We start from the raw sequence: 27,391 nt of genomic DNA on the forward strand, positions 1-27,391 counted from the left end.
TATTCAGATATGTTTGTAGGCAAAAATTCTCCTGATTGCCTCTAGTTTCTCTGGGAAATAGAAGACACAGAGGGACTTCAGGACAGTGGTAATGAACAAAACTCCCAGCTGTGGAGAATGGGAGGGGGAACTCAGAAATCCTAAGCCATTCCTAAAGTAGGGTGGACCGGCCAGGAGTTTCTGGGCTTCCGCCTGGGGGGGGGGGGGGGGGGGGGGGAGCCCTACCTGCTTTACTCTTTCTGATGGTCCAGATGGAATTGAAAACCTGAATTTGCCTTGATACCAATCTACCTGGCTGGGCGGAGCTCTGACGCCACAATGGAAAAAAAGCCAATAGCCATGATGCGTCTCAGTGACGTGAGACGCAGGGAGTGGCTTGCATACCCAGCCGCAATGAGGCAGCTTCCCGCTGGGTGGCGCCAAATTCCCGGGGAGGTCCTTCCTGGGCCCCCGGTGGAGGTGGGGGAAAGGCGGGCTGGAGCGAAGGCTAGGGAGCTAACTGCGTCAGCTGCTGCTCACAGCTCCGAGCAAATACCAACTGGGACTCATCCGCAACTCCATGCTTGTGCTCAGCTCGACTCGTCCAACCCCGGAGAAAAAGCAGGTACGTGCCAACGGTCGGAGGCTGGGGAGAGTTTAGAGGCCAGTGCCTTTGAGGCTCAGAAAGTGAGGTGTCAGCAATTGCCTAAGGCAGAATGGGCACTAGAAATGTAGGGTGAGTGCCAGCTGCTCGGAGGAGCTCCAGCTGCGGATGCCGGTTGTGTGGGGGTGCCTGCCAGCTGAGGACTCAGGGTGCCAGGAAGAGCTATCTGTGTGCTGATCAATGTGTTCCAAGGAAATGCTGTTTGGCGAGTCCAGGTCTCTGTGCCCTGTGTGGTATGTGGCCTGGGAGTGCCGCCTAGACACTGTCAATCCCTTCCTCAAGTGGGCAGGCAGTTCATGTCCTCCCTCCTCTTAAAGGGACAAGGTGAGGGGCTACCTCTGGTCAGTTTGCCAGAGGGAGTGGAGATGGCGGGAGGGCAGCAGTTAAGTGAAAGCGGAGGTTTTCCACCAATCCCAACCAAAAATAGAAAAATAAGGCATCTTTGAAATTCTGACCAATACCAAAGCAAAAGCAGGTGGGGTGTGCACCATGGACAGTAACTTAGCCAAGGGAAACCCTGGCCAACCCATTCTAGCTGTTGTGAACATTTACTTTCTGACCTGGGTGCTTCTAGAATGGGGATAAATTGGACATTGTGGAGATGCTCACCTCCCCAGGCATGAGGATAAGAAAGTCCCCCAAGTTGGACTCTGTAAGGTGAAGGAAAGAACTGGTTGAGCTGGGGTTGGGGCACCCCACTTCTCTGATGCTGTAGATTCATTCCAGACTGGGGTAATCACAGGGCCTGGAATAAGGACCCAGACAAGGGCGTCCTCTGAAGTGCATCATTAGGACCTGAGCTGAGTCAGTAGCCTGTCCCGAGACAGGGTGGAGGCACAGTTTCAGGGACTACCAGTCCACAAGAAGAACTATCAAGAAAGACTGAGAGCCAACAAGAGTACCAAGGCCTGAGAGGTTAAGAATCATGCTCCTTCTTCCTGTGACCCTTCCTACCCCAGTTCTGTGACCTGGGAATACTGCGCACTCCTACAGGTAGAGTGGAGCCACTCCAAAGCAGCTAGGCGTTCTCCTGGGGAAAACTGCACTTGCTATATTTTTCTAGGCAAAGGAGGAAGGAGCCCAAATGGGCCTGTCCCTTCTCAGTTGGGTTGGCTGGGCAGCTGGGAATATAGCAAGCAAGCCTTGGAACACACCGGCTCAGAGAAGCAGGAGATTGTTCTCTGGCGTTAGAGTGGGGCACTCCCGGGGGTAGCACAGTAGCCTTTTTCTCCCTAGAAAGTTTCACCTGAGGGGTGCTAAAGTACTGCCGTCAATTATTAAATGGAAGTATTCAATATAATAATTATCATTTATTGATCTCTTACCATGTGCCAGGAAATTGACATTTTATTTAACCTTCACAATGGTGAGATATAGCATTATTGTGACCATTGTTCCTGGTCTATAGACAAAATAACTAAGATTCAAACAACTTAAGTGATTTGCCCAGTGTTTCAGAGCCTAGAAGTCCATTATAAAAGAGTTTGGACTGAAAATACTGAGAGCTAGTCTCTTGTGCCTCTTTCTATGTGTGTGCCCTTGATCAAGCTGCTATCCATCTTGAGGTCTTCACCATCTCAAAAGTAGTTAGACTAGCCCTATGGCTTCTTCCTTGCTAAGTCTGTGACTGACACCTGCTTCTCCCTATTTTTGCATCAATTCCATCCCTTGTCCCACTACCCTCTTTCCAGTTGTTTCACCTTGAATCCTCCTTCTGTCCCACTTCAAAATGTCTCCCATTTCAAGTCCTCTTGGGTCTCCTCACTTGGCACAGGTCCATCAGGACAACCCTTTGAGAGAGGGCCAGTTCCTGCCCCTTTAATTTTCCCTGGGCTTGTAATGCATGTGAGTTGAGCCAACTAGCCAGCTCTGTGAGGTCAGATAAGATACTATATATATATCTGGTGCTGGGTAACCTGAGCACCAGATTACCCAGCCTAGAGTCATACTCCAGCCTCTGGGCTCTCCACTGTGCTACTCGCCCAGCTGGGGAAGGAGAAGCCCCCAGATCCTGCCCATTGCCCCCGCAACACAGGTTAGTAGCTGCCCCTTTAATACCTGAGCTTCACAGGGACACTGAACAGAGGGCCCTGGACTGTCTGTTTAGGGGAACATTTGAGAGACTGCCCTATCAGGCCTGGGGGGTGCTGTGGGCAAGACTGAAGGCTGGAGGTCAAGGACAGATGAAGAATGAAGTCCTGGAGGAGAGAAAGCTGTTGTCCCCCAGCAAGGAGGCAACATGAGAGTGCCTCAATAGAGGTGTCTGGAAAGGGAATTTAAGGATTTCAGTGCTGCCTGGAGGCCCACCTCCATTGCTCTTTCTTGGAGAGATGCCTACCCTCCCAACCCCAAATCAGAGAATCACCCAACAGAGACTACCCTGGGCCCACCCACTTCTTTTCAGATGGGATTCTTGCTATAATCTCCAATCTTTTTATTTTACCTCTTCTCCCTCCTCTCTCCCAGCCCATGAGACTGGAAGAGAGACAGAAATGGACCCAAATTCCCTTAGATGACCTCCTGTCAAGGCATGTAAGACTATTTATTAGGCACTAAACTAATGGGTCACTGACTCCTAGCCCCTCAGAGATAGAGCTGCTAGTGACAGGCTGGGAGAGGGGTGGGGGCAGGTTGAGGAGCCTGGGGGCCTGAGATGAGTAGACAGATCTAGATCTCCTGGATGATGTGAGCACAAATATCACCACTCCAAACCTTCACTCTACCTGCATCCTCCGCACCTGACATGACATCCCTGGACTCTCAAGTTCATGCTTGTGCCCAGACAGTGCCTGACAGGCTAACAGTGAGGGTCAGAGAGTATAGATGGAGACGAGGCCCCTTTCTCGACCCACTCTTCCCTTCAGGTTAGCACAACAGCAGTACCTTATTCCTTCACAAATGGCTATGGGAAGTTCTGACATCACCACTGTGAAGGTTCTCCAGCACCTGTCAGAACTACCTAGTTCTTCTCACTCACCTGTCCTGGACATGTGGGCAGGAGGAACTGAACCCTGTTGAGGCATGTCTCTGAAACCCACCTGTGGGCTTTCTATCCAGGCAATGATGAGGCATGCCTTCACCCCAGAAAGCAGGGCAAATTTAGACAGAGAGGGGCCAGGAAGACTGCTGGGATGTGGAGCATTACCCATCCCTTTACCCTGGATGCCAGGAGTGCCTAGGATTCCTTGGGAGCAAGTCCTCCCCTGGCTGAGCAGGTTAGGGAGCCTTTCACATAAGCAACAGGAAATGACAGTGGCAGATTGCAAGGGGGTTGGATGCACCTGGGGTATAGGTTTCATTTTAACCCCCTGACTCACTAGGCCTGGGTATCTTGGGGAGTGAGCCAAGCTGCAGCAAGGATAGGAGGCTGGGGCACATGTCCATAGAGCGTAGTGCCAGGGGACATGCAGGAGCTTGGCACTGCAGGTGAAATAGAGGCCTCCTGGACCATCTCAATGCTGATAAATATTGTACAGGGGCTCAGGTTGCACCTGACTTTGCTTTCATTCCCCTGCACTGGAAACCGCACAGGGCTGCTCCTGCAGGAGTCTGTACCCACCATGCTGTTACCTAGACAGTGATGCCCCCACCCTATGCCACAGGTCCTCCACTGTGTGCCAGCTCAGGGAGAGCTCGGGATGGTATGAATTGAGGGGCAAACTTCAGAGTGGCTGTTAGAAGACTGAACACGGGTCCCAGTCTAGCTCTGCCACCCTTTATAGTGTGATCTTGGGATCACACATTACCTGCACAGGTTATGGTTTCTTTACCTATAAATGGACATATTATTAATAGCACTTACTGCAGGGGTGTCAAATTTATTTTCACCAGGGGCCACATCAGCCTCACAGTTGCCCACAGAGGGCCAGATGTAATTTTAGGACTGTATAAATGTATCTACGCCTTAACAGTTAAGCGAGAGCTCGGTGCTGCCACTGGGTAGAAACAAGGTGCCACGGGCTGGATAAAACAAGGTGGAGGGCCCCATTCAGCCACATGTGTTTGCCGCATGTGACCTACTGCTTAGAGCAATTTTGAGGATTAAATTAATTAAACACAGTATCCCAGAAGTCTTAGTGCTGTTTTAAGCTTTAAAAACTTCAGAACTATGAATGTAAAATGCTTCATTATTTAAATTTGTCTATTTTAAAATTTGAATTAAAATATTTCCTACTTCAATTTGATGTAAAAAATTAAACCTTTAAATGATGCTTGTAAATTTGAGGCAATTTTTCTTCCAAAAGAACTAAAGCTAAAACTGCACTAACATTTGAGGGACACAGTATGAAGCATACTTACCAGAGCACCAGGCATGTGGTAAGTGCTGCATGTGAAGTACTCAGCATGGTACCTGGTTCAGAGGTGTTCAGTACCTGTTGGCCAGGGTGATGGTGCATGGCTCAATATCCCATCAGGAAGCTGAATGTTCTGTGCAGAGGAATGCTGCTGTCCCTCCCAAGATGCAGGAACTGAGCAAAGTGAGGAGAAACTCTAAGAGAGCTGGGAAAAGTGGGGACACATTTGTGAAGATGGCATGGAGAAGGAGCTGGGAAGGTAGACTGCACTGCCCCTGCTGTCCGAGATGGCAGGCACCTGGGGAGGCACTTCCTGGAGCCACATGCCTGTACTTGCCAGCTCTGAGGAAACAGTGAAAGGTGCCAGGCAGCAGGGGAAGGGGACACTGGACAGGGAAAGGGAGAATGGTGTCCCAGACAATTGGCTTGCCTCCCACTGCCCCATGAAAAGGTTATTCAGTTCAGGCTGTTGCTATGGCAACAAGGAGACTCAGTCATGTAAGTGCCAGTCCCGTCCCTGTCTTGTGCAGCAAGGATACTGCCAGGGCCCTGGCCTATTTTCCCACCCATGGTGTAATATGCAGCCTCCAGGGTGAGCCCTGCCAGGTAATGCCAAGGGGTGCCAACCCAAGCTGTCAGCTCACCTGAAAGGTACTGGCACTTTTCTAAAGAGTGAAACAGGGTGGGAGGCAGGGGGAATAAACATACTCAAAGCCTCAACCCCAATAGGGATCCTCTTTTCAGACATGGGACCTGTAAGCCAGCTGTCAGTGCTGAGAGGCAGTTTCTGGGGGTCTGTTAGTGACAGTCTGTTATGACCCCTCACACCCAGGGCTGCTGTTGGGAGTGGGAAAGTCTGTCAGCTGGCTGCCAGACTGGAACAGACAGGAAAGCAGCCATTTAGGAGCCCTCCTGGGACTCTGTGAGCCTAAGGTGTGGCTCTACCTCTAGCCCCCAACCCTTCCCAGGGCTACTCATTAGCTGTCCTACAGTTATCTGTCCCTGTCCAGGCTGTACCTTGTATGGCCCCAGCATTTCTGCATCATCAGCAGTGCCAGGAGAGGTCATGAGCTCTGGACACTGCCTGCAGAATACCAATCGCTGGGACCTTGTGTGGGGGTGAGGAGAGACAGCCTGGGGAGGAGGCTTGAACTCTTGCCCTGAGAGTATTATATCTGATTGGCTGCTAGGTGTCCCAGAGCCCAGCTCCTGAGACCTGGAGTTTCTATGATTTTGAATTATTGATGGAAGTCTCATCAATACTGAAATAGAGCAGGACTGAACCCAGCCCCAGCTCCAGCCCCAGCCACCTGTGCCTCTGTCGCTCTCTTCCCATGGCCTCCCTCGGCCTTCACTCTTCCTTCTCTGTGTCCAAGTTAAGCAAATGGGAGGAAAGCTTGTGGTTTCCCCCAACCCTAAATAGGTCTTCCTACAGTTACCTTCCCTAAAAAGGGGTGAAAGTTGTGCTAGAGGTAGGAGCACAATGGGCAAGGGAGTGTACATGAAGGTAGGGGGCCCCAGGCCAGGTGGGAAAAGGGTAGACAATAAATGTGGGCCAGTCTGGACTGAAAATTGCTGGCAGGGCCTTAGGAGTTTTGTTCTAGGGCCTATATGGAAGTTGCCACCTGTTGATCTACCCCTGTACCCATCCCAAGCCTTGCATGGACTGAATTTCTACTGCTCTCTGCCAAGTCCTCAACATGTGGGGCTCAGCACCAGCTCCTCTCTGCCCTCATGGGCTGAGCTGTCAGCCTAGAGCAGGCTTCGGGCTGCCTAAGCCACTGACTGCTAATGAGTTAGACTGTTGCCACTGCCCATTCATCAGTTCATTTTACTGGGGGCTACAGGAGAACCTTTGGTGCTCAGGACTGAGATCAGAAGCCACCAAGGCCAGGTGATAGCCAGCCCTGACATTATTCTTTTTTTTTCCTTTTCTGACATTATTTATTATAGACCTACAAAGGGAGGGGGCCAGAGGGCTGCCTGGCAGGGGCTGGGGGAGATGATAATAACTGCTGTCAATAACTGTTGAGTGCGTTCACATGTTATCTCTGATCCTCACAACAACCCTGTGAGGTAAGAATCATGATGATGATGTTATACTCATCACCATACTTTACATGTGAGAAAATTGAGGCTCAGAGACATGAAATGACTAGGCAGGGGTGTCAAACTCATTTTCACCAGGGGCAACATCAGCCTCACGGTTACCTTCAAAGGGCCAAATATAATTTTAGGACTGTATAAATATAACTACTCCTTAACAGTTAAGTGAGAGCTTGGTGCTGCCACCGGGTAGAAACAAGGTGCCAGGTCAGACAAAACAAGGTGGAGGGCTGGAGTCAGCCCACGGGCCTTGTGTTTGCCACCTGTGAACCAGGACAAAATCACCCAGCTAGTCAGTCACAGGAAGAGTTTAAAAACCAGCCCCTGCACACAATCTTCTGAGAGTCCCAGGTGGCTCTGCCCTCCCAAACCCCCCAAAGTTCCCTAGTGGCCCTCAGGAAAGCGGCCTGATCTTCCGTGCTCCTCTCTCCAAAGCATCTTTGCCCTCCAAGCTCCATGAGATAAAGCCTGTTTTTAGGGTGATGAGAGTACTCTGGGGGTCCCAAGTGAGCCTAAATTTTATGGGGAGCAGTGAATCAAAGTAAAGTATAAAGAGCACTGTGCTGGAAATCGGAAAGACGTGGATTCCAATCCTAGCTCTGCTAATATGAGACCTTGGGCAAATCAGTGTCGCTTTTCCCATTTACACACCAAGGAGTTTAAATGGAAAAAACTGTACTTGAGCAATCAAAAATAAACATTTTTTAAAGTTTTTTTTAAAAGGATGACCCTTGCCCTGGCTGGTGTAGCTCAGTGGATTGAGCGTGGACCTGCGAACCAAAGGATCACAGTTTGGTTCTCAGTCAGGGCACAGGCCTGGGTTGCAGGGGACACACGAGGGGCAACCATATGTTGATGTTTCTCTCCTTCTCTCCTTCCCCCCTTCCCTTCCCTTCTAAAGATAAACAAATAAAATCTTTAAAAAAAGAAAAAAGGATGAACCTTTAGGGCCCTCCAAACTCAAAATTCAGACATTTTGTGTTCTTTCTCCAAATCTACCCCAGCTGTAAGGACTTGGGGTGGATACAGGTTCTGCCTACAGTGCAGGATTTTAGCCTCTAGGGGGCCCCCATTGCACATTATCAACATAAGTATTTGGGATGGATGTTCGTTGGTAGGAGACTCCTAAAGGCCACTGTGCCCTAACTCCACTTAGAAGACCTAGCTCAGTGAAGAGGTGGGTTCTACCACACAAGGATTCCCCCACTACAGCAGGAGACCATGTCCAGGAAAGAACTCTGGGGTGGAGTCCAGAGACCAAGGTCAAGCCCCATCTCTGCCACATGCTTACTAACCTCCACCTCCCCTAGCTCCCGTTACTTCCTCTCATAAGCCTCCTTTCCTCACCAGGAATCTGACCAAATAATCCTCAGGTCATTCCAGCTCAGACTGTTTTGACTCCAGAAAGACTTCTCCTCAACCCATAAGTCAGAAGAGAGGGAAATGGTCTTAACTTGAACTGTCCAGTGTTCTCAGTCCAGAGGGTGAGGCAGTGGCATCCCTCCTCCTGGGGAGCTTCTGTAGAAACTGAGGGGAGGGAGCCAATTGGTCTGGGCTGGAATACCATGTGGCTTGGAGGGCTACAGGGGAGGACAGTCCCTACTCCCATGTTTTGAGTTTTGGATGGGATCACTCAGAGAGGCTGGGATGTGCTGAGACTAATTGCCCTGTGTAGTTTATAAAAGCCATACAACTTATATGCTGTGATTGAGGTGTGAATGCATGGGTGCATGCAGACCTGCATGCACATGTGTGTACATACATGCATAGGCATGTTTTCCAGTGGCAGGCCAGCCTCTTGTGGAAATAGACTATGTGGTCCCTGGTTGAGATCTAAGGCTCTGGCCAGCTGGGGATGGAGAGCAGGTACAGTCGGAGCCTGACACCTGGCAGGGCCCTCTGACAACCACTTTCCTTGTCTTTCAGCCCATGAGGCTCCCAGTCCCCACTGAGTGCAGTGCTGAAGGATGTCCCAGCTCTCCTCCACTCTGAAGCGCTACACAGAATCGGCCCGCTACACAGATGCCCCTTATGCCAAATCAGGCTATGGCACCTACACTCCCTCTTCCTACAGGGCCAACCTGGCTGCCTCCTTCCTGGAGAAGGAGAAGCTTGGTTTCAAACCAGGGCCACCAACCAGCTTCCTCACCCGTCCCAGTACCTATGGCCCCTCCTCCATCCTGGAATATGACAGGGGCTACCCCCTGCTGAGACCAGACATCATCGGGGGTGGTAAGAAAGCTGAGAGCCAGACTCGGAGCACTGACCGACCTTCAGGGAGTGGACTCAGCGGGGGCAGTGGATTCCCTTATGGAGTAACCAACAGCTCCCCCAGCTACCTGCCCATGAATTCCTGCAATCAGGGGATAACTCTGACCCAGAAGAAGTCGAACAGTCAGTTAGACCTGGCCAGAGATTTCTCCAGCCTGCGGACCTCAGATAGCTACCGGACAGACCCTGGGAACCTGGGCCGCAGCCCCATGCTGGCCCGCACACGCAAGGAGCTGTGTGCCTTACAGGGGCTCTACCAGGCAGCCAGCCGCTCCGAGTACCTCTCTGACTACCTGGAGAACTATGGTCGAAAGGGCAGCACACCTCAGGCCCCTCTCTCAAGAGTCCCGGAAGTCCTCAATCCCACCTACCGACCCAGTGGCCGTTCTACTCTGTGGGAGAAGGGTAAAGGCCCGACCCCTGGGCCCAGCTGCCCCAGCTCCCCAGGGCAAGACATCATGGTGAGTTTGCCCTTTGGGGACTCGGTCATGGGCTGGGGAGGCAGCCAGTGAGATAGAAGAACCAGTTGAAGGAAGGATTCCCAACTCTACTGATTACCAAACACAGAAGTTTTCTCACAGCAGCTACAGAAAGTCATCTAGGTATGTCTGATGCCTTAGAGGCTCGCTGCCCTGCTCAGAGGCTTTCCCACTCTCCCCAGGAACCACACTGCAGGACCTGTGCACTTGATGATGGTCCAGCAGTGCTCTCAGAAATGGTCATTCACCCCCATATACATTGCCATTCTTGCCCTCTACTTTTCTACCCAACATGTCAGGGTCCCATACAGGCCCTGCCCCATCCTGGACTGGATGCTGAGGCCCGAGACCACCAGTGTTCCCTCTGGTAAGAGAGGTCTCCATGCTCTGGTTGTATCTCTTCTTTTGCTCAGGCTGTCATTTCCCAGCCTGGAGACCAGACTTAGCATTTGGGCCTAGTCACTGGAGAAGAGGGACTCTCCTCTAATTGACACTGGCTGGCTCAGGACCAGGGTACCTGGACAGCAGTCCTTAGCATATCATTGGACAATTTTTTGTCTAGGGCTTTAGAAAACCTGATACCTATATATTCCAGTTTTATCTGGGCTGGAATGAGGGAAGAGGCTCTGCTGGAGACTGAGCAAGACTGACATGGTCTCAGTCACATCTAATCTCTGAACACACCCTCTTGGGGCACAGACTACATTCTGTCTTTTCTCTAGTTTTTGGTAACCCATTAGGTGCTGAGTGCTCTAAGAATGAGAAAAAAAATGGTGTCTCTAGATCCCTCACCAAGTACCTAGAGTAGCACAGAACTCAGCTGGTCTGCTGACTGCATGTGTGGATGGGGAATGGGTAGATTAGTGGGTGGATGGATGGATGGCTGGATGAGTTGATGGATGGATGGGTGGGAGGATAGATGGGTGGATGGATGGATGGGTGGGTGGGTGGGTGAATGAGTCGGGGGTGGGGGGTGGATGGGTAAATAGATGGACAGGCATATGGACAGAAGAGTTAGATGTTTTATCCCCTTTATGCACCCTTCCCCTACTCCTAGGACATGTGCCTTTTTTAAAGAATAGCTCCTTCACAACAAGCAATGTTGGTTAGTGAGTTTGTCCAGATAAACAGCAGTAGTGCATGATAGGGGTGGGGCTTTGGGTCACAGATCTTGAAGTTAAGAATAACTAAAGGTCTGGAGAGGACAACTTTGCTAACATTACCTAGAGAGTCTTGGCCTTGGTTGGCTGTCTGTGAAGTGCCATGGGCAACACAGAAGCTCACACCTGCTATGACATTCAGACCCTGACAGAGCAGGACTGGCCACACTGGAGGGCTCATGTAGAGGAGGAATGGGAAACCACAGAGCTGACCTGGGAGATAAGACATACATGCTCTCAGAGGAATGTGTGCTTGGGTTGGAGCATGATTCACTTGGGCATGTCTGGTGTTGCTCATCTTGGAGGCAATTAGAAAGCGGCTCTCGGTGGAGGGGCTTAGGTCTTAGAGCTGTCTGAGGGCGTCCCCCAACTCTGCTCATACCTCTTATGGTATGCAGTGTTCTTCAAAGTGGGGTCTGCAGGCTTCCTACATGAGAATCACCTGCAGGGCTTAATTCAGGGGACTGGGCTTTACTCAGATCCCCTGAATCAAACTCTCTAGGGATAATGCCTGGGAATCTACCTTTTTCCAAGCTGTTCAGGGCATCTTTAAGTACCCTGAGGCTTGCACTGGCTGGGTAGCTCAGTTGATTGGAACATGATCCTGATACACCAAGGTTTAGGGTTTGATCCCTGGTCAGGGCACATGGGTGTTTCTTTCTCTTTCTCCTTCCTTTTCCCTAAAATCAATTTTTAAAAATTAAGTATCCTGCCTAGCTGGTGTAGCTCAGTGGATTGAGCGTGGGCCTGCAAACCAAAGAATCGCAGTTCAATTCCCAGTCAGGGCACATGCCTGGGTTGCAGGCCAGTTCTCAGCAGGGGACGCACAAGAGGCAACCATACATTGATATTTCTCTCCCTCTCTCCTTCCCTTCCCCTCTAAAGATAAATAAAATCTTTTTTTTTAAAAATTAAGTATCCTGAGGCTTGGAAACGTCCATTTCACAGATGAAGTACAAACCTCCCTGCTCTCCTTGGGCGTGTCAGACTCCACTGAAACTCTGCCTCCTTCCCACACAGACATATCCTAAACCTCCCAGGAGTCTGCTGCCCTCCACCCCATCCAAAGCAGACACCTAGCCCCACCCTTCACCCCCACAGCCAGGGGGAGTTTTGAGAGAGGACCTCAAGGGAATGGCAAATTGTCCCGGGGCACACTTAGCCACCCTAAGGTCTCTCTTCCCTTCCTGAAACAACTCACAACCCACTCAAGTACTGGCAATAAGGCTGTACTACTCAGCGTTCCACTCTGAGCTCAAGCTCAAAAAGATATTGTCAACCAGGAAAGGCCCCAGTGGGTCAGTGATGTAAGGCCCTGATTTAACTGCATCCCCTCTCCTCACCACTCTCATTCTCATTTTCTAAAGCTGAGTGCAGCTTGCTGAGATGACAACAACCCTACTCATGGGGTCTGGACCACTTCTTTCTAAAACCCACTAATTTTTCACACCTGCATTTAGGGATCTTACCTTATTCATTAATTTACAGGTGCTCAGCTTATTAGCACTGTAACCTCAGAGAAGTTCCTTAACTTCTGAACCTGTTTCCTGTGTAAAACAAGTGATCAGAGTCCCCACTTCCAAGATTATCGTGAGGAACTGAAGGTTATTTGTAAAAGGGTCTGGCACGTGGTAGGTGCTCAGTTAATGTTCATCCTCTTTATACCCTTCCAGGAGGCAAGAGATGTGTGAGTCTGATCCCTGCCCTCAGTGTAATCACATTTAACTTGGGGAAATACATTCTTAAAATAATTGCAATAGGAGGCAGTCCTCATTGTTTTCAAGGGTCATAGGTAGTAGGAAAGGGAGAGATCTTCTGTGGCTGGGGTGGGCTATGACTGCTGGAAGGAAGTTTGCCTCTTTACCTTGGACACTTCTCATCTAAGCTCTATTTCCTCATCCATTAAAGGGGAGCAAGAATGCACATGGAGGACCTGAAGTGATGGCAGTGCTGTGGGAGAGTTCCTATACTCTTAGAGGGAAAGGCGACAGGAAAGGGGCATTTGACAGCTGCCTGGAGTGGGAAGAGAAGCAGCCCTGGGAGGAACAGACATGAGAAAGTGTATCCTGTAGCAGAATCCAGCCTGACCTGACTCCTCTGGGGACCAAGGGCAGCTGACTTGAACTACAGCTGGCATTCATGTAGGAATAATCAGCAGCAGGCTCTACCCAGAATAGACAGTTTTAACCAGACTCATTCCCCTCACTCAAATAACAGCCAACATGAACTTGGACTATCACAGACTCAACTAAGCACAGTAAAGAACTGGTGAAGGGGAGGTGTGAATTTGAGTAACCCTCCATACTTGCAGAAGTCCAAGAAAATGCCAGTCCACAGGAGTGCAGCTCAGCCTGGAATAATGAGGGCTGCCCCAGGCCCTACCTTCTATTCAAATGCAGACTGCAGGCATGTTGGAGAGGAAGGATGTGATGGTTCAAAACTGGTATTAAAAAAGAAAAGTTTTCACTACTCCCAGTGGGGACTTCAAGCCAGGTAGGTTGGCCCTGCAGAGAACCAGGAGCCCAAGTACCCAACCTGGTAATGTCCCCCTCCACCCCACCTCTTCTGTTCCCTGGACCTCAGGACAAGTTGTTCCTGAAGGGCTGCTATGGCTATGCTAGGGCTATGCTTTAACCCCTACAATCCATTCTAATCCTCCTCCTCTCCACTCCCTCCAGCTGCTCCCTCCCTTGGCATTCTGCCTGCTAGTCTCAGCCCTGCCTTCTCCGTGCCTTGCCCAGGCCACCTTTCCTATCCCCAAGAGCTGGGGGTTGGCCTGGGCCCTCCAGAGCAGTCACCAGGCCAGCCACCTGCTATTTAGATGCAGAGCCAGGGACTGAGGCTCAGAGACTGGCCCAGCGTCTTCCCAAGCCATCTCTTCCACACCCTTGCCCCCTGCTCTGGGACCTGTTGCTAGGAGTAAAAGGTCTGGAAACCTAACGTAGTTGCGTCCTATTTGCCCCACGGGCTGCTGACTCATCTCTTGAATCTCTGGGCTCCAGCTGTTCAGTGACAGGAAGATTGTATTTTATAAACTGAAGTCATGTGATTTTTCTCTTGAGTGGGACTTTGGACTTGACTGCTGCCATACAGTGAAGGGGAAGCACTCCAAAGAGACAAGTTAAGGCTGACAAGGGCTGCCCTATAGCTCCTGAGTGACAAGTGTGGCCCTCCTCTCTCATCCCTTGCCTTCTCACTGTTTACTCAGACAGGATGAACTGCAGCCCTACTGTCTTGTTTATCCAGCTTGTCTGCCTAAAACCCTGGGGCCTGTCCTCACCCAGTCAGCCACACTGAGGAGGCTAAACTTCCTGAGGGTTTGAATCTGTGTTGACATCAAGGAGAGGTCACTCAGAGGAGATCTTAAGCCAGAGAGGGACCTGTGGCCAAAACCAGTACCAGTTGCTAAGAAAGAAAGGGCAGTCAGTTTGTGGTCTGTCATTAGTCAGCAAGTCACTGATGTCTCCATTTCTTGAAGACCATCTGTGGGCTGTGACCTGTCCAGTGGCCTTGGTGCTGCCTTACTTAGACTGTTTCTCAATTAGGACCCACACTATCCTTCCTGCTTCCCCTTCCACCCCCTCCCCAGGATGTCTTTATGAGTTATGTGGTACCAGGGTGGGGTTCAGCAATGCAAAAGTTAATTCAAGCCTGGCAAAATGTTCCCTCCCCCTGGAGGAGCTCTACTGACTATTGGCTATAGAAATGAACATCATGTTCAGGGTGCAGAGCTGTACACGAGCCCCCCTGCACCCTCTTATCTCAATGGATACGTAAAACTGGTACCCTAAACAGAGCTATAAGTGAGAGGGAAGTATGTGGGCCTCTAGAATCCAGCTGGTTCAGTCCAGACTGCTCTGAGGCTCAAAGCAGTAAAGCTTTTGGCTTCCTGGGGTATGAGTGATGCAGGGAATCAGGGCTTCCTACTGGCCTTTGCCCAACCCCCAACAAGGAGTCTGAACCCCTACCAGTACAGCCTGTCTATCAAGCCACCTGTCTGTCTGTCTGCAGCGATAATAGCAGCTGTGTGCAGGAGCAAGGCCACTAAGATCTGAGGAAGCAGGATACTATCAGTCTTGCCCTCACAGAGCTGAATCTGACTTTATTTATACTGCCCCCCCCCCCATGCCACAAAGGATTTGAGGTGTAGAAAATTACTTATCCTATAGGGGAGGCAGACCAAGCACAGGCTTTGAGAAATCAGTCTCAGGCTACAAGAATGAACCCTACTCAGATCAGGTCAGTGTTTTCGAGTCACAGAGACACGAAGCCAGAGCCAGATTCAGAAACTAAGGTTCTCCCTCAGTATCCACTGGGGATTGGTTCCAGAAATACTTCCCCCCACCCCTCACGGATACCAAAATCCACTCATGCTCGATTCTATATATAAAATGGCATTGTATTTGCATATAGGCTACAGCAAGGTATGCCTACACATTACTTCATTCATGTGGATTCAGTGTAGCACTCTGCATGCGGTAAATTCACATTTTGCTTTTTGAAACTTTCCAGCATTTTAAAAAATATTTTTCATGTAGGGTAGTTGAGTCTATGGATGTGAAACCCATCAATACAGGAGGCCAACTGTATATGCTTTACCCATTCCACTTCAAGAAATGGCATTAAAGAGAAAGGGTCTCAAGGGGGCTTGGCTAGTTGAGAAATAAGCCACAAGTCTTTGTTGGTTGTGCAGACCTGCTTGACAAGATGACTGTGTGAATTCCTTCCCCTCTCCCGAGACTTCTCAAAGAGCTCGTGTAAGAGCTACTCCCACCGATGCCCATAACCTTCTGCATCCTAGGAAAAAGGAAGAGAGAATGCTGGCAGAATGCTAGGACATCCTGAGGTAGAAGTAGTCACATTGCTGGCTTAAGTCAGAGGGAGTTAGGCCAAATGCACCAGTGGGAGAGGGCCTAGTGGATACTGCATCCTGCAGCACCCTAATTCAACATGCAAACTCACCCCACCCTTTGAGGTTCAGTGGGACTTCCATGATGCCCTGCAGAGTCTGGTCTGGCCCCTTTCAGAGATGAGATCAATACCATTTATTAAGAACCCACAATCCTGTCTCTCAAGTTTCAGTGTGATGGCACAATCAACACACAATCTAAGACCATTTACAGAAGTCTTAGAGGCACTTATAAAACAAAGCCAAATACATTAAGATAACACAGTGTAAACCAAATGCTAGCAGACTGAGGGTATGTTGTAAAGGGGTATTTAAAGCTAGGTGGAGTTAATTAGAGGTTTTGTAGAAAACAAAGCCTTCTCTAATTTATAAGGAGGTAATTAACAGACACAAGGAAGGGCATGCTAAAATTTTCTCAAAGTTGTTAAAAGCATGAATTTTTTCTAGGACAGGTATGGGTTAAAAGCCCCACACTGTCATGTGTTAGTTTTGCAGCCCTGGCAAGTTATTTGAACTATCAGGGCTTAAGGTTCTTCATTTGTAAAATAGAGGTAATAGTTACTATGCCATTGTTATTATGGAAAGTAACTGGAATAATTTATCTACAGCACTTAGTCAGTGCCTGGCATTAAGTACTTAATCAGTGGCAGATTTGTTTAAGTGAGAGAAAGCAAATGCTAAAGCAAATGTAAGAGCAGGTTGGTGGGCAGCTGGGATCAAGAGAGAGGGTGGCAACAGTGGAAGGAGCCTATGGACAGTCTCACAGTCAGGGCTACCTGAGGCTTCTGGACTGGATGCCAAGAGTCAGGTGCTCTAGATGTTTCTGAGCAGAAGAGTGATGTGATCAAATGCAAACATTGCTACAGAGCGTGTAGGACTGTGGTTGGAAAGACAAGTGCATGAAGAAAAAAGCTGTTGTGTTTTGTCCAGGGTCCAGGTTTGGTCATGGGCGAAGACAGTGACTGTAGGAATCACCCTTCCTAATATAGCACTCTCTTTCCTTACCAAGCAGAAGTCCCTGAAGCTTCTGTCTCCTGCCCACTCCTCCCACCACCACTGCTGGAACACATGCTCTCAACCACCTGTGTTCCCCTTCATTAGCATGAAATTGCTCTTTTGTGGGTGGCCTAGGGTACAGTCATACATATGTCCTGAACACATCCCATGTGACTATAATCATGTGTGCAGAGCGAGTGTACTTGTGGGGATGAGCATGTGGAGAGGAACAGAAGGAGGCTACAGATGAGTAACAACTCACACTGCTGTTACTAAATACTAAATACTGCTGTTACTGCTCATACTAAATACTAAGTATTTTTTAAATGCTAAAAATATTGGCTAAAAATAGCAAACTCCCAGGCAAGATACTTTGTCTAGGCAGACTCTGGGTGGGTCCCTGATAGGTGAGGGGAGTGGAACACCAATCAAAACACAAAGACCTACGATCTTCAGGCACTCTGCCCTTAGGGTCAGAGTTGTACCATCACCCCCACACCAGCTGAACACCATTTCCCCACCATTGAGTTACTTTCCCCATCTTCAAAAAACATCGAAAGTTGAGATTCTGTGAGTTGGAATTGAGTAACTGGGTAGAAGAGGCCAAAAAAGGTTCTTACATGGAGTCAAAAAGGGATAGTAACCTACTGGACCTTATAAAATGTGAGTATTGCCTCTCTCAATAATGGGCCAAATTAGGACTGGAGCGAGGAGAGGCGCTCGGTCAGAAGCCTTGAAAATCAATCTCTTTGACCTGGAAGAATGGGCCCTCAGACTTTGTGGATGATGGGTCCAAGAGGGCCTGAGTGCCCCGCCCCCTACCCCCAATGCTGTACAAAGCGTTGTGTGTAAGTGCATTTCCCCCTAATAGATTACAGAGCTTTCATCAGGTCGTCAAAATGATCTGAAGCACCCCCTCCCCGACAAAAGCCTTAGGAGTTGTGTGCTGCCTTAGGGGGAGAAGCTCACCCGGCTGATACTCGGTCCTGGGGACGTGTCCTCTACGGGCGTCAAAGACAACTTTCCTGAGTCCCAACCCCGAGGCCGGTCAGGGGCTCCATGCTCCCTCCCTGCCCTCACTCGAGGGTTGCAAGTCTCTGCTACCGGCTGGGGAAATGCCCGGGCCGGGACCAGACCTGTAGGAGGCAGGGCTGGAAGATTGACTGGAGTCTGCTGGGTGGAGAAGGGGGCGGGGCAGGCTTCGCCAGTACGCTGACGTCACAGGGCCGGTGGCGCCTGCGGAGCTGCCAGTCCGCTGGGCCACTGGAGCTGGGTGCCGAGGCGGTTGGCGGCGCGCGCCCGGGTGGTCGAGGCCGAGGAGCTTGCGGTCGGCCCGCCGCAGCGGTTATCGACGGGCACGGCGAACGTTGTCACGTGAGCCCCGCTGGTCTTAGCGTCGGGACTGTAGGACCACGCGGTACACCTCCGCGTCCTTTTGCCTACGTTAGGCGTGGGGCGGAGCCCACCATTCGCCCCCTAGCATGCGTACCTCTTACACAGTGACCCTGCCCGAGGATCCCCTCGCCGCCCCCTTTCCCGCTCTCGCCCAGGAGCTGCGGCCACGCTCTCCTCTCTCCCCTTCCCTGCTGCTCTCAACCTTCGTGGGGCTCCTGCTCAACAAAGCTAAGGTACGCGGGCCTCTTTCCGGGACCCCCATGCAGAGGGCCTGGGGTTCCGCCTCCTTCCCGGGACGCCCACCTTTCCCCGCGCCTCTAGCCCGTCGCGCGCCCCGGGCACGGATTCTTCCCAGCCCCCAGCCCCCACCGCTCCTTTCTCAGGGTCCTGGCAAGGAATGCCCCCACCCCAGGTGATTTCACGCTTACTCGCAGTCCCCTCCCCTGTTTGAGGTCTCGGTCCCGGAGTTCCTCGAGTCTTCCTCCTCCTCCCCGCCCCCATAACTCCCAGCACCAGGGTTGTACCCGGGCTCTTAATATCTGGCACCTATCGGGATAACCAAGGATAACCTTATCAGCGTGTGAGGGAACGGGCAGCACACTGGACTCTGCGGGTGTGACTGCTGTAAAGCCAAAACCCCGCACGAAAGGTTGATTAGAAAGGGGCAGCTTCCTTCATCCCCACTGATCCCAAAGGGCGCCCTCCCAAAGGGTTGGTAACAGGAATCCTTTGACTCTGGGAAGGGCAGAGGGCTTGCAGACGAGTGAAAAAGGGCAAGTTCCTTTTTCTTGCCAGCCCTACCCTAGTCTGCTATATGGGCGCCTTATATGGAGTAGCCAATGTAGAGTAATGCTGCGGCTAATGGTGGGCGCTGCCCACCTAGGGAGGGAAGAGAGGGCCAGAGCTTGACGGATCTTATGTAACAGGCACCAGCCCCTGTGTTGGCAGTGCATGCACTGTCCGTGCTGGGGCCACACCAGGCTCCTTGGCTGCAGCCAGCTCCGTGGCTGACCCTCATGACACAGGTGAAGTAAGCAGAAAAGCCCTTTACTAGGATCTTGAGTGTGAAGACACAAACCTCAAGCAGCCTTATATGGCCCATATACTCAGGTGTTTCCTCTGCATTAACTCATTAACCCGGAGCCCCCTACTCCTTCACTGGAAAGTGAATCAGATCTGTTTATTGACGTGAAGGTGGCATCCACTTTCTGGAACAGTGGCGCTACTAAGTCAAAATTAGGTTTGCTGATGGCTAATATTAAGGAAGTTCCTGATTCAAACTTTTTCAACTGTTTACACATGAGTTCCAGCATACCAGCTGGAGTCATTTCCTTCTCTCCTGGTGAGAGGCTGGCTGTGCAGGGTCTTTCCAATTTCTGTTCTGGTTTCTCCCTGTCAGCCCTGAGGTAGGGTTGTTTTCCCAGCAAGAAAGGTCACTCCCAGGACATTTTGTTCCTCTCTGGAATGGAAAGTGCTGACTTTATCTGAAGCTCCTGATTGCCTGTTCATGGCAGAAAAATACCTGGGCTGGACATGCAACAGCCCTGCTGTCTCCTCCATTCCCACGCCTTGACTCCTGTTATCCAACCACCTTCTCTGTAAAGCACTTAGAAATTGGCATGTGGTTTTGAGCTCAGGAAATTTTAGACAAAGGCATGACCCACCCCACCCCACCCCCCCCCAACACACACACACCCTCCAAAAGAACTAAGGGTCCTAGCAATTCCTTAAAAGAACAACTCCCCACCTGCCAGGCCATTAGTAGAGTTAGATCTTCAAGAATAGTAACTATGGACAATGACAGATTCTTCTTGACCCTCAGCTGGTCAGAGTTAAAGTGTCAACACCATGGAAAGCCCCCACCTTCACTGGTGCTGACTGACTAGTTTCTCAGCTGAGAGCCCACACTGGTAGATGACATGGTCACCAGTGGTAGAACGCTTTTCTCCTACAGCCTGTTTAGACAGATGTCTGAGGCACAGGGGGTAAGAATTAATAAACCACTGCCAAAAATGTGTAGAGTGGGTGTTTCTGTTGTGGGCAGGTTTTAACATTAGTCCCAAATGTTCAATACAGAGACTTCTGCAATGTTTTTTTTTGGGGGGGGGGGCCCCAGGGGAATGCTTCTCTAGGTCTTCCTGAAATGCTCATAAGGTCTTTGTCCAGGGTGTTCTTTCTGTTGTGGCCCTCTTACTGGAACATCAGAGTTTAGATTGTCAGAAATATAAGACTAACCATATACGGCTAGTCTTGGCAGAGTTCTTCAAGGATACTTCTACCCCACCTACTGCCAACAGGTTTTTCTCACTAGCTGACAGTGGAAATCAGGTCTCTTCTGGAGATATTTCCTTCTCTACCTGTTAGTATTAGACCTGATAACTGGCGAAGAGGGTTCTTCTTGCTTGTGGGATTAGCATGTCAGTTCCTGGGAAGAGCCCTCCTTTGGCTACCCTCTCTCCTCCCCACCTCTTGGAGCTGATAACCTTCAGGGCTTTGAGCTGTCAGCACAAGGCATGAGTAATTGCAGCTAAGTTATTTCAGGCTCCTGTTCTGATCAGGGTTGAGCTGGTTGAGCATATCCCAGCCAGTGTTTCTCCAGAGTTGCTTGCTCCTAGGCCCCCTGTCTCAGAGGGTAGGTGGCAGGTTCATCTATAGACTGCTTCTTTAACACTTTGAGCCTGAGGTTTTCTGATTACTTGGAGGTAGGGCCAGAATTAGCCGTTGACCTGGACAAACCATGCTCAGAGTCCACCACTAGTACCTGTTCTCTCTCCAGCCCCCTCACCAGCCTCCCACAGTAGGGACAAAAGCAAGAGTGGCACCTTTAGTCAGTTGCTTGCCTCTCTGTTGGCCATAATCTGCCATAATAAGGATTCCCAGCCAGTGGCCAGTCAGGATGTTGAAACCTGAGCCAGGCAGGGAGGATTCTCCCAGGCTTTAATCAGCCTTCAGGACCTGAGCTTACTTGGAAAGAATTCCACCTGTCTCTGGCCATTCCTAATAGCAGGCTGACTTAAGGTTCCCACCCACCTCACCCTGCCACCCCTGCTGAAGATCTAAACCCAGTTAAGATGTTGTGTCAATGAACTTTTCAAGACTTCCATGAAGTGCTCATTATGACAGCTGCTTTACATATTGAACATCTAAAGGTACGAATATTTGAGATAGTGCCTGGATTTGGGACCTGAAATTTCTTGTAGCCAGGAATCAAATATGTTCCCAAGTATAGGAATTCCTAGTCTCTAGTTCTTATCTATAGTCTCCAATATGGTACAGAATGAAGAATAATATAAAGACAGGGAGAAAGATAAAGCAAAGTCCTGAAGAGTATTTTTGTTATGGATTGAAAAATGACAGGTATTCCTCAATCTTTTCTGCAAGGTATGTAGACTAGAGTTGAAGAGAGCATAATATGTGTGGCCTTATGTTCATGGCTCCAATTGGCAGAGAGTTGCATGAGAGAGCCTAGCACAGGCCTAACCTCTTTGCCTTCAATCTCAAATGCCCTGTGTTTTTTTTCTTACAGAATTCTAAGAGTACCCAGGGTCTGGCTGGTCTTCGAAACCTTGGGAACACGGTGAGTTCTTCCCAGCCTACTTCTTTCCTGGGGGTATCCCCTACACTCCCAACTGGGCCAATCTAACCAGAGTCCTCCCAAGGCTCTAGCAGATTCCCTGCCACCAGCAGGGGACACTGCTAAAGAAAAGTTGCCCTTATAAATGTCAGCCTAACTACTTGCCTGGATCTTTCTCCTCAAGAATATCTGTCACTTCCCACCCACTTCTGTCCAGCTCACCCACACCCTTTTATACACCTCTATAGGCAATAACTAATTATGTCATCTGTGCCCGCAGTGGGAATTTGCCTTCTGCCTCTTTCAGTTACAAGGAAAGGAACTTGAGGCTGAGGGAGGATTCATTTCTGGGGTACATGAATCTGAGGGCCTTTGGTACTGAGTGAGATGCCAAAGTCTGTCTTCCCCTACCGATCTTCTGGATCACATCTTGCAGTGCTTCATGAACTCCATTCTGCAGTGCTTGAGCAACACCCGGGAGCTGAGAGATTATTGCCTCCAGAGGCTGTATATGCGGGATCTCAGTCACAGTAGCAATGCACACACAGCCCTCATGGAAGGTAAGGACCCCGTCCATGGACGTAGTCCTACTTTCCCTCTGGATACTTTTTCCAGTCTTCTGTTTCTGTACTAGTAGTCAGGTTTTATATGTATCTCTCCTGTTGTTCCTTCTTTGGCTACTCTTCATTGGGATTCTAGTTTCTGAGTTGCTTATAGAAAATGTCTCACCCGTCCTCTACCCTCTACCCTCTCCTTGTAATAGAATTTGCAAAACTAATCCAGACCATATGGACATCATTTCTTAATGACGTTGTGAGCCCATCTGAGTTCAAGACCCAGATTCAGAGATACGCACCGCGCTTTGTTGGCTATAAGTAAGAGCCTTGCAGGCGTGCTCCCCAGGGTGGGTGGCAGCAACATCAGCTTCTTAGGACAAGAGAGATGACTTGCTCTCTTGTTTTTGGGTTCAGTCAGCAAGATGCTCAAGAATTTCTTCGCTTTCTTCTGGATGGGCTCCACAATGCTGTAAACCGAGTAACAGTGAGGCCCAAGTCCAACCCTGAGAACCTTGATCATCTTCCGTAAGTAAGAGGAGAAACCTATGGGAAGCAAAAACTTTATGAACTTGATTTTTGTTTTTTGAATATTAAGGATTTAGCTTGATAGACCTTAGACTTATCATGGTCTACACTCTGACACAATTGTCTTCCTCTCTCTGGTTCCTAGTGATGATGAGAAAGGGCGACAGATGTGGAGGAAATATCTAGAACGGGAAGACAGTCGAATTGGGGGTAAGTGCATGGAAGCTGGGAATGCCTGTTTTTTTCTGTTAAGGGTTTTTACCTGAGCAGACCATGAAAAATCCTAAGAGTTGTTCTCCCAGACGGTCTTTTTTCTGAGGCAGGAGCAGTGAGAAACAAGACATATGCAGAAGACCATGTGCTCACTTCCTCATATTTAAGCATCATATGTCCTCTTCCTCCCCAGATCTCTTTGTTGGGCAGCTAAAGAGCTCCCTGACGTGTACTGATTGTGGTTACTGTTCTACAGTCTTTGATCCCTTCTGGGACCTCTCATTGCCCATTGCTAAGGTATGCACCCCAGTTGCCCCACTTTTGAAACTCCTACTCTTATCCTTTGGTGTTGTTGACCTCTGACCTTTACTATTTTTCTCTCCCAGGGAGGTTATCCTGAGGTGACTTTAACGGACTGCATGAGGCTCTTCACCAAAGAGGATGTGCTCGATGGTGATGAAAAGCCCGTAAGTCACCCTTCGTGATAGCAGTTTCCAGGATTGCTCTCTGGGAAGATGCTGCCACCACAGATCCAGCCCAGGAGTTCCTGGATGCACACAGTCCTCTCCAGTTCTGTTTATCATGTCTTTCAGACATGCTGTCGCTGCCGAGCCAGAAAACGGTGTATAAAGAAGTTCTCCATCCAGAGGTTCCCAAAGATCTTAGTGCTGCGTATCCTTAAGATCCATCAAGGCAGAGACTTGACTTTAAAGAGAGTCTGGTGACAAGGGGCCAAGGTGAAGGCCAACAGAGCAGGAAAAGGGGGGACTTAATAGCTTTTCTTATCTTGTTTGCTCCTTTGTTACCTGAGGGGTACCGGCCCTCCTAGTACCCAGTTTCCTTTATTTTGATTCTGTTCTTGCCACCCTGTCTGTCCTTGATGCACATCAATACCAGATCTGAAGCGGTTCTCAGAATCCAGGATACGAACCAGCAAGCTTACAACATTTGTGAATTTCCCACTAAGAGACCTGGACTTGAGAGAATTTGCCTCAGAAAACACCAGTGAGTCTTTTTCAGCAGGAGGGGAAAAAACAAGGCAGCAGTATCTAAGACACAGATGGGAGGCCAAAAGATGGAGGGAAGCTGCTAGAGAGTAAGTTTGGAAAACTAGGAATAGAGGCAGGAGAGGGAGGGAATGACTCAAGGGCTTGAAATCCTGTTTCCCCCTCAGATCACGCTGTTTACAACCTGTATGCTGTGTCCAATCACTCCGGAACCACCATGGGCGGCCACTATACAGCCTACTGCCGGAGCCCAGTGACAGGCGAATGGCACACTTTCAATGACTCCAGGTGAGACATACATCTCAGACAGGCCACCTGGCTGTCAGACACCGGTACCTCACCCATCTGTAGGGCTTCCACCTTGACTAGACAGAAAAGATCAGAGCCAGAAAGCCACCCAACACTGAGTCTGCTGCCCAATTGAAAACAACACAAGAGGTTGTTGGTCCTGAGTATACACTAGAAATTAGAGATGGACCCTCACACTCCCTCAGCCACTCAGCTCTGTCCTGATGGCCCCCTCACCAGGGCTCTGACTTCCCCCTGCTTTCCCCACAGTGTCACATCCATGTTCTACAGCCAAGTGCGCACCAGCGACGCCTATTTGCTCTTCTATGAATTGGCCAGTCCCCCCTGCCGTATGTAGTGGCGAGGAGCAACATCCCTTTTTCTCTTCCTCGAGGTGGTGGCGCCACACCCTAAGTTTAAGAAAAACAAAAACAAAAAACCCTGACAAATGAGAGAAAAATTAAGTGAACTAAAGCTGCTGAGCAGGAGTTGCCATGGCCTGGTCAGGGTCTGGAGCTGAGAGCCAGGTGCTCCTGAGCTATACCAGGGAAGATCAGCAGGACACGGAGACCAGAGCCAGCACAGTATCTCCTTGGCTTCTCTTGTTTGACTTTTTACACTTTTGGTTTTTTCCTGAGTGTAATAAACCACAGCAGTTTATGGGGAGATCCTCCTGAGAAGATAGCGCCCTCTAGAGTCTGCTGGGAGGATCACTGCCTGGAAGAGCCACACCTGAGCCTGGTACCAATCTTCACCTGGACCCTGCTCACTGGTCCAGAAGCAAGAAAAACACCCCCGAGCCAAGAGCCCTCTCAACGCTGCTAAATCCAGGGGGACAGACCAGGGGACATCTTTGAAAAAAGCTGTTTTTGGTTTTTAAAAGCCCAGTTTTTTACAGTTACCGTAAACTAATATTTTCAGACTAGAAATGCTCTCCTTCACACCTCTTCACAGCTGGGATGTTGTGTGAGTCAGTTCTGTTTGTTTGTTTTTTTATTTCTTCAAATACAACTTTTCTAATGCTAGCCCCCAGTGGTGCTAGGTAGGTGTTGTCCACGCCCCAGGTACAGCCACAGTAGACCTGGAATCTGACAAGTTTTGGTTTTTTTGTGTGTGTGTTTGTTTTTAGGGATTTTTAAAATGTTTTGGAATATATCTAGTTGCCTCTAAAAATTGTGCCTTATAGCATTTGGGGACCGGGGGGTAACTGTCCTTCCCTGAAATACCTCTCAGCCACTTCTTTTTCCCTTATGCCATGTTCACACTAGCTGGGAGAGAGAGGGGTTATGCCCTTAGTTCCTGGCTTGTTTGCATTGCAGTGAGATAAAAAATAGAGTAGGTACAAGGATATTTCTTATGATAATATATCAGGTTCTTCCTGCCCACCTCCTCTAACCCACCCCAGTCTACTCCCCAGCTGTTTGAAGGATAGCACAAGCTTCTTATCCCTAGAGCCTCTCTCACCTTTAATTTATTCCCTCTTAACTGCTTTTTCTCCCTGACCTTCCTTCCCCATCCCTATCTTCTCAGAGCCTCCTGGACCAAGTTTCTCAGGGATGCCCATGACACCCCTCAGCTCCCCCTGGCATCATTCTTCAGTCCTACCTTCAGGGCTGGAGCTTGAGTGTTTTAAGACATCTTGCCTCAGCTCTATGATTCTTTCCCATGGATATGATTTTGCCCTAAGCAGTTGGGCAAACTTCTTTGCTATCCCAGGGAGTAAAGCTGTTCAGCATCAAGGCAAGGAGCTCTGTGCATGGAGCTGGCCTGGCTTGTGCCCCTTGGAGTCTGGAGCTTTCCGATGCTCCCAGGAAGAGGCATCAGAGAAAGACAACCCGAATTTAACTGGCCTGACACCGTTCTCCAGGGAAGACCTATGAACCTTAGCCAAAGGGCTAGTGTACACTTGTTTACTGTGTAAGCAAGAGTAGAAGAACATCTAATGTGCAGTGGAACCTTGTACAGAATAAATAGCTTTGAGAAATATATTGGTACTGATGGGATCTTCATTTGGGCAGGGAGCGGGGTGTTGAATCCAGAAAGAGCTCCTAGCATATTAGTGGCCAAATATTTCACTGCTTCAGTCAGACTGTAAAAAAAAAATTGTGAGTTCTGGGGGAAAAAGTACCCACTTTTTAGTTTAAGTTTTTCTGCTAAAAAGCTGAAATACTACATATTTTGAATACTTCCATCTGGATTCACTGATAAACGTATTTTTTGATATCTTAAATGGCACACTTGTTTATATACTCCTACTCTTTTGAGGATAACATTTAGGGGTGAGGTGTCATATCTAACTATTTTAGCATACATCTCCATAGCACAGGGACACTCCCACATAACCTCAACACTTTTCACACCTAAGAAAATGAGCATATCTAGTAGACATTTCTTTAAATGAACTGCTTTTTAATTGCTGGGTGGGCATTCTGGTGGTTCTCTGTTGACTGACTTGGGTGCCTGTACCTCTGACCTGTGATGAGCTATACAAAACAAAGTTTGCTCTTAGAGTAGAAAGGCTCTACCTGGATGCTGAGTGATCAATGCTCCTTGATAAATGAAAGACTGCAACTTGCCCCACTGACACCTAGAAACAACTGTGTTTACATTAAAGGTTTTATTAAAGTGCCTCTTTCAATACATCATCAGGTTTAAACACTTCAAGAGATTCCCTCTTTGGGACATTCAAGGACTTGCCTCCTTTGGTTCTCTTAATTTTTAGTACTGTTCAGATTTTCCATTTCTGCCACTGATCTTAGAACATGAGAAGCTGACTTCTTCACCAATTGAGCCTGCAGTGTTTTATCAGGATTTTTCCTAACTGCCTTTTCTTCTTGACACTGAAAAATCAAGGCCTATTTCTTTTTTCTTTTTTTTAGATTTTATTTATTTATCTTTAGAGGAGAAGGGAAGGAGAGAGGGAGAGAAATATCAATGTATGGTTGTCTCTCATGCGTCCCACACTGGGAACTG

At 49.2% G+C, this 27,391-nt stretch overlaps 1 protein-coding gene and 1 long non-coding RNA gene across 6 annotated transcripts; one reads left to right on the forward strand and one right to left on the reverse strand.

Annotated features, from left to right (window-relative positions):
* The first annotated feature begins 408 nt into the window (after positions 1-408).
* USP2 (ubiquitin specific peptidase 2) lies at positions 409-26,404 on the forward strand. 5 transcript variants are annotated; one of them, XM_037067545.1, is made up of 13 exons: positions 409-604; positions 8,971-9,776; positions 21,781-21,831; positions 22,289-22,388; positions 22,592-22,703; positions 22,800-22,910; positions 23,056-23,120; positions 23,317-23,420; positions 23,510-23,590; positions 23,717-23,795; positions 24,021-24,128; positions 24,298-24,418; positions 24,689-26,404. In XM_037067545.1, exons 2-13 carry the CDS (start codon positions 9,012-9,014, stop codon positions 24,774-24,776), a joined length of 1,785 nt encoding a protein of 594 aa, XP_036923440.1. In that variant the 5' UTR covers positions 409-604; positions 8,971-9,011; the 3' UTR covers positions 24,777-26,404. The 5 variants fall into 5 exon arrangements, with proteins under 5 accessions (XP_036923440.1, XP_036923438.1, XP_036923443.1 ...); XM_037067543.1 differs by having other exon boundaries at positions 410-604; positions 22,265-22,388; XM_037067544.1 differs by lacking the exon at positions 409-604 and adding an exon at positions 2,587-2,678 and having other exon boundaries at positions 22,265-22,388.
* Positions 1,103-18,054, reverse strand: LOC119001936 (uncharacterized). The gene is made up of 3 exons (XR_005069651.1): positions 17,829-18,054; positions 4,943-5,112; positions 1,103-1,293 (listed from the first exon to the last, which is right to left on the reverse strand). It is a non-coding gene; the product is annotated as an uncharacterized LOC119001936 (long non-coding RNA).
* Positions 26,405-27,391: the final 987 nt, after the last annotated feature.

This window comes from Sturnira hondurensis, unplaced genomic scaffold (genome assembly GCF_014824575.4).
Source record: "Sturnira hondurensis isolate 20B ecotype Veracruz unplaced genomic scaffold, ASM1482457v3 Scaffold0017284, whole genome shotgun sequence".
Lineage (NCBI taxonomy): Eukaryota > Metazoa > Chordata > Mammalia > Chiroptera > Phyllostomidae > Sturnira > Sturnira hondurensis.